Source organism: Bombina bombina, chromosome 1 (genome assembly GCF_027579735.1).
Source record: "Bombina bombina isolate aBomBom1 chromosome 1, aBomBom1.pri, whole genome shotgun sequence".
NCBI classification, from domain to species: Eukaryota; Metazoa; Chordata; class Amphibia; order Anura; family Bombinatoridae; genus Bombina; species Bombina bombina.
Genome location: NC_069499.1, coordinates 1,323,476,752 through 1,323,488,937, shown reverse-complemented (window position 1 = coordinate 1,323,488,937; position 12,186 = coordinate 1,323,476,752). Strand labels below are relative to the sequence as shown.

At 39.5% G+C, this 12,186-nt stretch overlaps 1 protein-coding gene across 1 annotated transcript in view; it reads left to right on the top strand.

The window, feature by feature from the left end:
• The window catches only part of ITFG1 (integrin alpha FG-GAP repeat containing 1), a 923,141-nt gene that overhangs the window by 849,992 nt on the left and 60,963 nt on the right, over nucleotides 1–12,186 (top strand). Inside the window, exons 16-17 of the mRNA XM_053719386.1 lie at nucleotides 953–1,077; nucleotides 2,833–2,915. Coding sequence (XP_053575361.1) covers nucleotides 953–1,077; nucleotides 2,833–2,915 — 208 coding nt within the window. The remainder of the gene's footprint in view (nucleotides 1–952; nucleotides 1,078–2,832; nucleotides 2,916–12,186) is intronic.

The following is a 12,186-nucleotide window of genomic DNA, read 5'->3' as shown; positions in this document are numbered from 1 at the left end:
GATTAGTATGAAATTTAACAGGCAGCAGAATTAGTATGAAATGTAACAGGCAGCAAGATTAGTATGAAATGTAACAGGGAGTAGGATTAGTATGAAATGTAACAGGGAGCGGGATTAGTAGGAAATGCAACAAGGGGCCGGATTAGTATGAAGTGCAACAGGGAGCGAGATTAGTATGAAATGCAACAGGGAGCTGGATTGATATGAAATGTAACAGGGAGCGGGATTAGTATGAAATGTAACAGGGAGCGGGATTAGTATGAAATGTAACAGGGAGTGGAATTAGTATGAAATGTAACAGGGAGCAGAATTAGTATGGAGTGTTACAGGGAGCTGAATTAGTATGAAATGTAACAGGGAATGGGATTAGTATGAAGTGTTACAGGGAGATGGATTAGTATGAAATGTAACAGGGAGTGGGATTAGTATGAAATGTAACAGGGAGTGGTATTAGTATGAAATGTAACAGGGAGCGGAATTAGTATGAAATGTAATGGAGCGGAATTAGTATGAAGTGTTACAGGGAGCGGGATTAGTATGAAATGTAACAGGGAGCGGGATTAGTATGAAATGTAACAGAGAGCGGGATTTGTATGAAATGTAACAGGGAGCGGAATTAGTATGAAATGTAACAGAGAGCGGAATAAGTATGAAGTGTTACAGGGAGCTGGATTAGTATAAAATGTAACAGGGAGTGGGATTAGTATGAAATGTAACAGGGAGTGGGATTAGTATGAAATGTAATAGGCAGTGGGATTAGTATGAAATATAACAGGGAGCGGGATTAGAATGAAATGTAATAGGGAGCACTTCTAGTATGAGTTGTAACAGTGAAAAATGTACAGATTTTCTCACAAATATTCTGTTTCCTAATGATCTATGGTTTCATCTTGTGATATTCAGACATTGCAGGAGCTGCAGAGCATAAGAATGTGATTTTTTTTTCTTTCAGCCGGGCAACTCAGTCAGTCTGCACACCTAGCTCTCCAGCTGCCATACAATGTGCTTGGATTAGGACGCAGCGCAAACTTCCTTGATCATTTGTTCGTTGGCATTCCCCGTCCCCCAGGGGAGAAGGTTAGTATCGTAAGCAATCATTGTGAATGAAAACCTCACTTCATCATCTGAATCAATAGGCTGCAAACTGTGGGTGGACAGGCGTTTTTTTACAGTGTAAAGATTATCCTCCTCTCTGCTTGAAACAGTTTGCCAGTGATGGCTAAGAACTGTCAAAATGAAGACAATTCTTCCGTGTGAACAAAAAGGTTTACATGGAAATAAGGCCCAGCCAGTGGCAGTTACTCATACTGGATTTAAATAAAAAAAGCTGCTGTGTTTACCATTAAAAATGTATACTTTTATCTAAACAATTTTGGATATTGGGCTTCCAAACAATGACTATTAAGGCTTAAAGGGACTAAAACGCAAAGCTGAAATGCACATGAATGCATTTTATTTTTTAATGGAAAATTTAGTTTTTTTAAACGTGCAAAAAACGCTTCTAGTAAAAGCTGTCACTGTTTCTTTGATAGATTTTACAGTGCACAGAGAATATGCACATATGCGCCATATTGTATGCATTCAGTCATATTTATCGAGTATGTATTGTGTTGGAGATTATTCATTTTGCATCATATCTGACACTATTTTGGTGGTAGTTAAAAAGCAGGTGCATGGGCATATTTACATAGACCCTGTGCACAGTAAAAGATATTACTGAAACAGTGATAACTTTTACTAAATATGGCATTTTGTACAGCAGTCATTTGTGCAGTTCTTGTGTACATTTCATGCATTTTTGTTACAAAGTTTAAAATTAGCACTAAGGAAAAAAACTGCTTGGGTTATATATAAATCAGGGGCAAGCTGATGAAAGAGGTGCAGCTCACACTGTTTGTCATTGCTGCCTGCCCCATGTAAGCACTTTTTTTATTGTTCCCTGCTCCTCTGATTTGCTGGCTGTTCCTCTGTGAATCCTATTGGCTAGCGGCTCACCAGTATCTCTGATTGGCTGCTAGTTGCATTACCTCCCCAACTTATTATCATGGGTATTTCCACAGACCTACAAGAAAGCAAAATATACAAATCCAGTGCAAAGTAAAATATGACAACAAATTCAATTTTGTTCATGGCTGCTTAATGTTTTTGAATGGAGATTTTTTTCGCTTAAAGGGACACTGAACCCAAATTTGTTCATTTGTAATTCAGAAAGAGCATGCAATTTTAAGCAACTTTCTAATTTACTCATATTATCAATTTTTCTTCGTTCTCTTGCTATCATTATTTGAAAAAGAAGGCATCTAAGCTTTTTTTTGGTTTCAGTACTCTGGACAGCACTTTTTTATTGGTGGATGAATTTATCCACCAATCAGCAAGGTCAACCGAGATTGTTCACCAAAAATGGGCCGGCATTTAAACTTACATTCTTGCATTTAAATAAAGATACCAAGAGAATGAGGAAAATTTGATAATAGGAGTAAATTCGAAAATTTGCATCAAATTTCATGCTCAATCTGTATCACGAAATTAAATTTTTGGGTACAGTGTCCCTTTAACCAATAATTTCATATAATATTTATCATTTTTTTATAATGTTTTATAATGAACATTTTTTTACACATCCAACCAAATAAAATACTATTCTGATCATTAGTTCTTATTATTTTTGAAAAGTAAAAAAACAATCATGTTAACATAAAAAACTATAAAATTAAATTTTTAAAAGAATTTTTTTTTTTTTTTACATAAAACTTTTATTATATTTCACCTATTTTATTGCATTTTCTTTTATGAAACAACTGTAAATACTCAGATATTTAATGTGTTTTTTAGGAAATACGAAGACAAGAATGGACTGCAATTATTCCAAATTCCCAACTGATTGTTATTCCGTATCCTCACCAATCTCCCCGAAGGTAATCCCTGCAATCAGGGCAGCTTTCAGCCCTTGTCATGGGGCATCAATGTTTCCATATACTTTTGTGTAAGGAGGACAAATAGGTTTAGAGAAGAGCTGTGTTTTTTCATTTATATTTGAGAATTTTATGTTGTGTTTCAGTAGTGTGATCAATATTCCGTACACTGTGGTGAAGAAACGAGACGCAAAAGGAAAAAGCATTGAACAAGAAGTTAGAAATTGAACAGTGTGACAGAAAGGGGTTTGCTCTGTACAAGAAAACAAAAAAAAGTTATGTGCTTAAAAGGCAGACAATTGTTTTCCTTATGTAAAGAACAAGATAATTAGATGATAGATGGAGAGAGATAGATATGATAGATAGATAGATAGATAGATAGATAGATAGATAGATAGATAGAGCTATAGAGAGATAGATGAGATATATATGATAGATATGATATATAGATAGAAGATAGAATCATAAATAAACCACTATAATTCCACACTTTCACCAGACTCAGAAACAACAACTAGGGTGGCTGAAACACAGTTAATTCAGACCAAACAGAAATGAACTAAATTAAATAATTTAAAGTGTAAGTCTTTCCACATGTGTTCAAAAGCACCAAAACTGTTGTTAGAACAACCTATACATATTAATGGAGCCCCATCCCTACAGTACTTTCAGACTTCCTAGCAGGAGAGCAGGTGTCGATTGGGAGTAATCTAGGCTTATGTCCTAACTAGCTATTGCAAAACTGGAATAGTATACACTGAGCCTTTTATTATTATCAGTTATTAGTAGACCGCTTTACACAAAGGCGTGGTATACAAAGTAACATTTATAGGGATCAAATGGGTAGAGGGCCATGCCGAGATTTGCACTGTTGTTATCAGCTTTTATGAAAGTGACCTGCAAACAGCTGGGCTCATAGGCTTACATGCTAAGGGGGTTCATAAATAACGTGGAGTGGCAGTGTCCCTTCCTCAATACTATCCCATTATGACTGTTTGCTATAACCCCATATGGAGGGCTTAAATTAAAAATATATTAAAATGTCAGGTAATGTAGATCAACAGTTTAATATATTGCAATTGATTAGGTTTAAAGGTACACAAAGGTGCAATATAAATGCAATGTTATTACTTGCCTGTACCTCTGCGTTTAACACCTGAACTGTAGATAGGCAGGTGAGCCAATCACAAGAGGCATATGTGCATAGTCACTGGCCATGTTCAGCTGTAGAGCAGATATGCATTATCTGTTTAGAACGTATTGCACCTTTATGTGCCTTCAACTACCTGTGTGCAGCATTACACTAAGAGCACTGTTACAATTAATGTCCTGTGTGCATACAAATGTATTTAATTATGCAAGTGATAATTCTGCATGTCTATAAGTTGCATTCATTAGTTTTGGGAATACAGAACCTGGCCACCAGGAGGAGGCAAAGACACCCCAGCCAAAGGCTTAAATACCTCCCCCACTTCCCTTATCCCCCAGTCATTCTTTGACTTTCGTCACGTGCTTTTCGGCTTGGCATGTTGCTATCTCCAGATTATCAGTGGTTTTGTGTGGGCTCTGATGTGGGCTCTTACGGTCCTAATTGTTGGGCAGTTACTTGGTCCTGCTCCTTTTTGGGTCTTTTGCTGCTGTTGAAGCAGTTTTCGGGAGTTTTTCAGGCTGTGGTGCCCGCAGATGAACCGCCTTCTTGTTACCCCCCCCCATTAGCATTCAGTGTCCTCTATAGCTTGGGTATTGTTTTCCCAAAAGTAATGAATGCAGCTGTGGACTCTCCCTGTATTTAGAAGGAAAACAAAAATTATGACTTACCAGATAATTTCCTTGTCTTCGATACAGGGAGAGACCACAGCTCCCGCCCATGCTCTCTGGAGGGCAGCCCTAAATGTACATTGTTTTTCTTCTGGCACCTTTTTCACCCTGATATTTCTCCTACTGTTCCTTGTTCCCTCGGCAGAATGACTGGGGGATGAGGGAAGTGGGGGTGGAGTATTTAAGCCTTTGGCTGGGGTGTCTTTGCCTCCTCCTGGTGGCCAGGTTCTGTTTTTCCAAAAGTAATGAATGCAGCTGGGGACTCTTCCTGTATCGAAGGAAAGGAAATTATCTGGTAAGTCATAATTTTTGTTATTTATATATTTTGAGTATACATAGATTTAGCTGAATGTTGATGGATTTCTTTACACCATTTAATATTCATACAATGTGACACTGTGTATAGGTTGTCAGTTATAACAAAGCATTTTGGCAGTTTTCAAATTAGAGGGTAGGGGGTTTGATTTGGTTCACTTTTGGACGGTCTAATGAAAAGGGGAACATCCGCAAATGTTACCTTTATAAAATGATACATTTATTTAATATACATTGAGTGCAAAATATAGCGTATAAACAAATGCACACACCTGCTAGTCCTCGTCTATTAAGAAATAAGTCATTTAATATTGAGTGCAATCATAACTATTTTCTCTTCTAATTAGTTACTTTTTTCTCCTAATTGATAAACTACAAAGTGAACTTCAAAGCTTCTATTCATTTAAAAGTGTAAGCGAAGAAGACAATCTGATAAGCAGAAGCAATTCTATTTCTAGTCTAAAGGTGAGGAAATGGTTTTACTGTATTCAAGATATGGACAGATTAAGTAGAACTGCAATTTCATTGACAAGTAGGACATATCCCATTGTCAGTCAATAAATGGTTGTGCTTATGCTCCAAGCCTTTTTTTCTGGCGTTTTAGCTGTCAATACACCAGAGCAGAAAAACTATAGAAAGACTTTTGGAGTTACTATCATTTAGGGACATTAATATAGACCTAAAGCAACATTTATTATATAAGATGGTGAGAGTCCACAAGCCATCACATGTGGGATTAAAGTCCAGTCCTACAGAAGGAGACAAAATCACCCAACACATCAGAGCTTTAATACCTCCTACTTTCCCATGATTCTTTAGTAATGTTTTGCCTCCAGCAAGGAGGATGGTGAAACTTTAAGTTCTGATCTACACATTGATTGAAAGGGGTTCTCAAACTGATGTGAGACCCGATTTCTCCTTCAGAGAGCTGGGAAGTAAAGGAGTACATTGGCAGTGAGAGTAATTCTCCCATTGGCGTTTATCACTTGCCACAGGTGTTGCTGGGATTGGTCCTGCAGCCTCCTCCTGTTATAGTGTCAGAGTACTCCTTACTTAGATCCTGTTTCAGTGCATATTACACAAGATGGGCTCTTCTACTGAAAGCAAGTCCCCTGCAGCTTCGAAAGCTCCGTAGAATGAGTGCTGACAGGTAACTAGGTACTTGCACAGTCCACAGGCTGTTAACATGAACATGTACACGATTCACATTGCAACACTTCTAGGTACCCTGTACCCTCCAAGAGTACAATTTATAATTGGTATCCTCCTCCTCAGCCGAGGACAATTATTCTGAGACTGACAAAGTAGCAGAAGATGTGTCTTTTAATTTCAAATCAGAGCACATACACACTGTATTGCAGGAAGTTTTTACTTACCTTCCAGAGGGGGGACACCTGAAGACAAACTATATGTGACTGATACTTTATTAAAGGCAGCACCCCCTAAAAAATGGCTATCTATCTAACTGTTTCTGATACAGTTTATGAACTAATTAGAAAGGAATGGAACAATGCAGCACTTCCTTTGTTGTCTTTAACAGATCCAAAAACGTGTTTTCTTTTCCCTATGAAAATTTGGAGGTATGAGAGAAAATTGCAAAGATGGACAGTGCCATTTCCTCTTTTATTTGGCAGACTACCAGTACTTCTTTTAAGGGTCCGATGGACAGAAAACTTTAATGTTTCCTCAGGAGGTCCTTTCAGCTGGCAGGCTATATGTTTCCTCCAGCTGTTAGTTTATGGATTAAGATTGCTGTCAAAAAGGCAAGACCTGCATCTTAGCCAATCAGTATTCACTTCTAGGTAACTTCACGTGTGTGAGCTCAATGTTATCTATATGAAACACAAGAACTAACACCCTCTAGTGGTGAAAAACTGTCAAAATGCATTCAGATAAGAGGCTGCCTTCAAGGTCTAAGAAATTAGCTTATGAACCTCCTAGGTTTAGCTTTCAACTAAGAATACCAAGAGAACAAAGCAAAATTGGTGATAAAAGTAAATTGGAAAGTTGTTTAAAATTATATGCCCTATGTGAATCATGAACTTTTTTTTTTAACTTGACTGTCCCTTTAAATATGGAGCAATGGCTAAGAACCCTAGCACATCTCAGGAAAACTTTTAACATGTATCATACAACATTACTGAAAGGGACATGAAACCCAATTTTTTTCTTTCATTATTCAGATAGAGAATACAATTTTGAAAAATGTTCCAATTTACTTCTGTTATTAAATTTACTTTGTTCACATATTATTCTTTGTTGAAGAGATACCTAGGTAGGTAGCTTGCTCATGCCTGAAGCACTACATTACAGGAAATAGTGCTGCCATCTAGTGTTCTTGCTAATGTATAACATTGTTTCAAAACTGCTGCCATATAGTGCTGCAGACACATGCACACTCCTGAGCTTACATCCCTGCTTTTCAACAAAGGATAGCAAGAAAAGTTGATAATAGATGTAAATTGGAAAGTTGTTTTAAAACTGTATGCTCTTTGGGGCGGAGCTGACCAGCATGGCCGCCTGAATAGTGAGCTCGGTTAGTTGGCAGTAACCCTTAGCGAATCCTAGCAGACCAGAAGCCGCTGTATGAAATTAATGCAGCGGAATCAATGTTAGAATCCATTGCCACACACCTGGTGTACTCCAAATGACCGCTTCCCAATCAGAGGAGCAAGAGTGGCGATCACCCTTACCCGCACCACATGGGAACGGAAAGAATCGGCGGGCACAGGTAAGATTACCAACCTCAAAGCGCCTTGTCTCACATAAGCTGACCCGTGCCCCCGATACCTATCACCAACACCCATGGGATAAAGTGGGAAATCAGCAACAGCGGACCTCGCACTCCAGATCACGAAGCCCAAAGTTAGGCCACACGCTTGCTTGCTCCCTTCAATGCCGCTCATACAGTGTCACCGCAAAATACAAGCAAAGACCGAAACAAAGCAAGAGGTCTAAAGATCACTGCACAAGGCTCCTCTAACGTATTTGTCACCACTGAAAGAAAGAACCGGTAAGCTAACAAAGACATCTTCCATACCTCTATCCTAATAAGCCACACCACAGCATATCAGGGATAAAATACATTGAGGCCTACATCTGCTATACACTAGCAAGTAAATTCACTATATCTAAGCTATTAGGCATCTAACTGACACTAACACAGGCCTGCCCAAGCTTGCAAGACCCACAGAGAGAAGACCTTATCCAAAACTTCAGGCCCAGAACTTCTAGGCATCAAACTACCACAGCTAAAGACCTGTCTAAGCCTGTAAGCTGCACAGAGAACAGGCCACAACTTGTAAAGCTGTACTTTCACACCAAATAGAGCTCTTCTACCCTACAAACTTACTCCCCAAAGGAGTTACTACTGATATTATCATTGACACCCTAGGAGGCCCTCACATAGAGGTCTATACTGGAAAATCTCAGAATCTTAGTTAAATAAACATCTAAAATTAGCCTATTATGTAAAAGTCAGACCAATTATTGAAATCGACTGTCAGAGTTGGAGTGTTGTTGGAGTACTTGGAAAGGAATTGATTGTGTAGTAAGATGCCTATCCCGTTTTTTTTCCTTGATGTGTGTGTGAGTTGAAAAAACCCACAGGGTAATGTGCAGAGGTGAATTCCCCAATAACCTACCTACCAGCATTAATACATGAATTTGCAAGTTTTGGCAAATTATCAAACTTCATCAATCAACAAAAGTCAGAAGTAATGAGCATTTCTTTGACACAGAAGGAAATTCCTTCCCTTAAAACAGTCTGCCCATACAATCTACAAACATCCTGCCTGAAATATCTAGGAGTTAAGTTGTCCCCACGCATTTCACAGCTATTTGATCTAAACTACAAACCCCCTCCTGCACTCTAAACAACAAGCCCTTCTCACATGGCAAGATAAACCTCTTTCATGGTGGGGCAGAATTCAAGCAACCAAAATGACAATCTTGCCCAGAATTCTTTATATTCTGCAAACTGTCCCAATAACCCCCCCTAAATCATACACGCAGCAAAGATGTCTCAACTCCTTTATCTAGGGTCGTATATGCCCTAGAATCAATACAGCTACCATTTATAGACCGTCAAAAGACGGAGACCTGGTACCAAAGATTGAAACATACTATAATTCAATAGTGCTTCAGCGAATACATGATTGGCACACAAAAGCAGAAGCAAAATCCTGGGTCTCATTAGACTCCCAGATTTTTAAATCACCATCCCCCGGTTCCCTTTGTTGGACCCCAAAAACTCACAGGCCCTTACCATTCTACAAATCAACACTATGCAGACACATATTCAACACTTGGGACCACCTAATAGCAAATACCACAGGAATATCCACAAAAACATCCCCACTGACACCAATCTCCCCGAATATGGAGTTTCTAGGGGGGGTACCCACGGGTAAGATAGGCGAAATCCTAGAAACCCCTGAGTCTGTTCCTTTTCTCTCCCTTATGGACCAAGGGAAACTAAAACCACGGAATAGCTTACAGAATGTCCTAAATGGAGCCTTTACTTCTGTAATGGCCTGTTGGGGCAAGGGCTTAGGATCGCAACTGCAGACTTTTAGTAAGGTGAGTTTGTATCACTTAGGCAGGCGGGCTATTAATATGCATAGACCTATGAGCCAAAAGTGAATTTAGTATTCATAAAATGTACAGATCAGCCTTCAGTAGTATGGAGCAAAATGCTTAGTGAAAACTGTCTTCATAATAGGATCTCAATAGTAGGAGTGACTCTGGGTATTGAATGAAACTTGGTAGGAGACATCCAGATATAAATGTATCTCTGAGTATCAAATGACTCTGGCTTTTTATGAGAAGCAGAAGGAGATGCCTTGTATATATTGATTAGGAGACTGAGTAATGCAGCGTAAAGGAAGATCTGAGGTAATAGAAACTGTACCGATTTTTCCAGATAGAACTGAGACAGGTAAGTTCCCTTTAAGCACTAGCGCAGAGTGCAGACAATACCGCTTCACAGATCAGCTGTAAGTTCTATGCAGCTGGGATTCCGAGGTCCGTAGGTAAGTTGGGGGAGGAGCCCTGGATAGATGCATCCGCAGCAGAGGCGGCTAAAGATTTCAGCAGAGATTAACTCGGGCAGTGAATATCGGCAGATGCAGAGGCAGCGGTCTTGCAAAAGTGAACAGAATGTATTTACAGAAGCTGGATGATTCAGAAGGGAGGTATCCGTTAAACACTGTGATGACAAATATTACAGCAGGTGCAGTTAGTTGTAACGGCACACACTGAGTTGCTGTGGGTAGACAAAGGAAGTTCCGTTTACACAGAAAATGCAGGCTCCTCAGATAGTAGGTTGAGTAGAAACAATCAAAAGTTCTGTACACATTGAAATTGAAACAGTGTCACTGCTAAGAGAACAGTAGAAATTTGTAATCCAAGTTAGCTTGTATCAAACGTAGTAGCTGGAGACAGCAAGCTGTTAGGAACAGCTACCAAGTGAAATAACTAAGCACCTGTTTGCAGTCAGGTGACCTCTTAAATACAGGTAAAGCAGGGAAATCATGTGATGAGGAGGAAAAGAGGAAAAGGTGGAGTGGAATCCTTACAACTTCATGGTTTAAATACTCTCAACTACAACATTTCCTACGCAACACATATCTTAAACCCGACTGCACCAGACCACTCACACCTTACAAACAATGCTGCACCACACCTGCTCCATCTAAGGGATCCCTTTCCATGTGTAAGCGAATCCTAGACTCCGCATATCTACACCAGTTCCAACACATGTAACGCAATGGCATAAAGAACTTCACAACACATTAAGGCTGAAAAATGGAAACAGATCTATATTAACACTCGCAGATCTTCCACATCAACACGCTTATTTGAACTAAACTTTAAAATTCTTCTAAGATGGTATCTGACCCCAGCTAGATTAAACAAGATATACCCCACATCCTCACTGATGTGTTGGATAGGATGTAATATGAAAGGCACCATGATACACATGTGGTGGGAATGCCCCAAAATAACCTCCTTCTAGAATGAAATAGAATATACATTCAAATCACTACTGGGCACAGAATTCGCTCTTACACCGGAAATAGCCTTGCTGAACAAGAGCCCCCCTAGCAAGTGCAAAATTTATAATACCCTTTTACAGATGGGATTAAATAGCGCTAGACTACTGATTGCTACATTCTGGAAATCCCCACAACTCCCCACCAAATCCCTATGGACTCAAAAAATTTATGATATCCTACCTTTGGAACAATACGTATACAGTGGGGCAAAAAAGTATTTAGTCAGCCACCAATTGTGCAAGTTCTCCCACTTAAGAAGATGAGAGAGGCCTGTAATTTTCATCATAGGTATACCTCAACTATGAGAGACAAAATATGGGAACAAAACTAGACAATCACATTGTCTGATTTGGAAAGAATTTATTTGCATATTATGGTGGAAAATCACCTACAAACAAGCAAGATTTCTGGCTCTCACAGACCTGTATGTTTTTCTTTAAGAGGCTCCTCTGACCTCCACTCATTACCTGTATTAATGGCACCTGTTTGAACTTGTTATCAGTATAAAAGGCACCTGTCCAAAACCTCAAACAGTCACACTCCAAACTCCACTGTGGCGAAGACCAAAGAGCTGTTGAAGGACACCAGAAACAAAATTGTAGACCTGCACCAGGCTGGGAAGACTGAATCTGCAATAGGCAAGCAGCTTGGTGTGAAGAAATCAACTGTGGGAGCAATAATTAGAAATTGGAAGAAATACAAGACCACTGATAATCTCCCTCGATCTGGGGCTCCATGCAAGATCTCACCCCATGGGGTCAAAATGATCACAAGAACGGTGAGCAAACATGCCAGAACTACACGGGGGGACCTAGTGAATGACCTGCAGAGAGCTGGGACCAAACATAACAAAGGCTACCATCAGTAACACACTACGCCGCCAGGGACTCAGATCCTGCAGTGCCAGACGTGTCCCCCTGCTTAAGTCAGTACATGTCTGGGCCCGTCTGAAGTATGCTAGAGAGCATTTGGATGATCCAGAAGCGGATTGGGAGAATGTCATATGGTCAGATGAAACCAAAGTAGAACTGTTTGGTAGAAACACAATTCTTCGTGTTTGGAGGAGAGAGTTGCAACCAAAG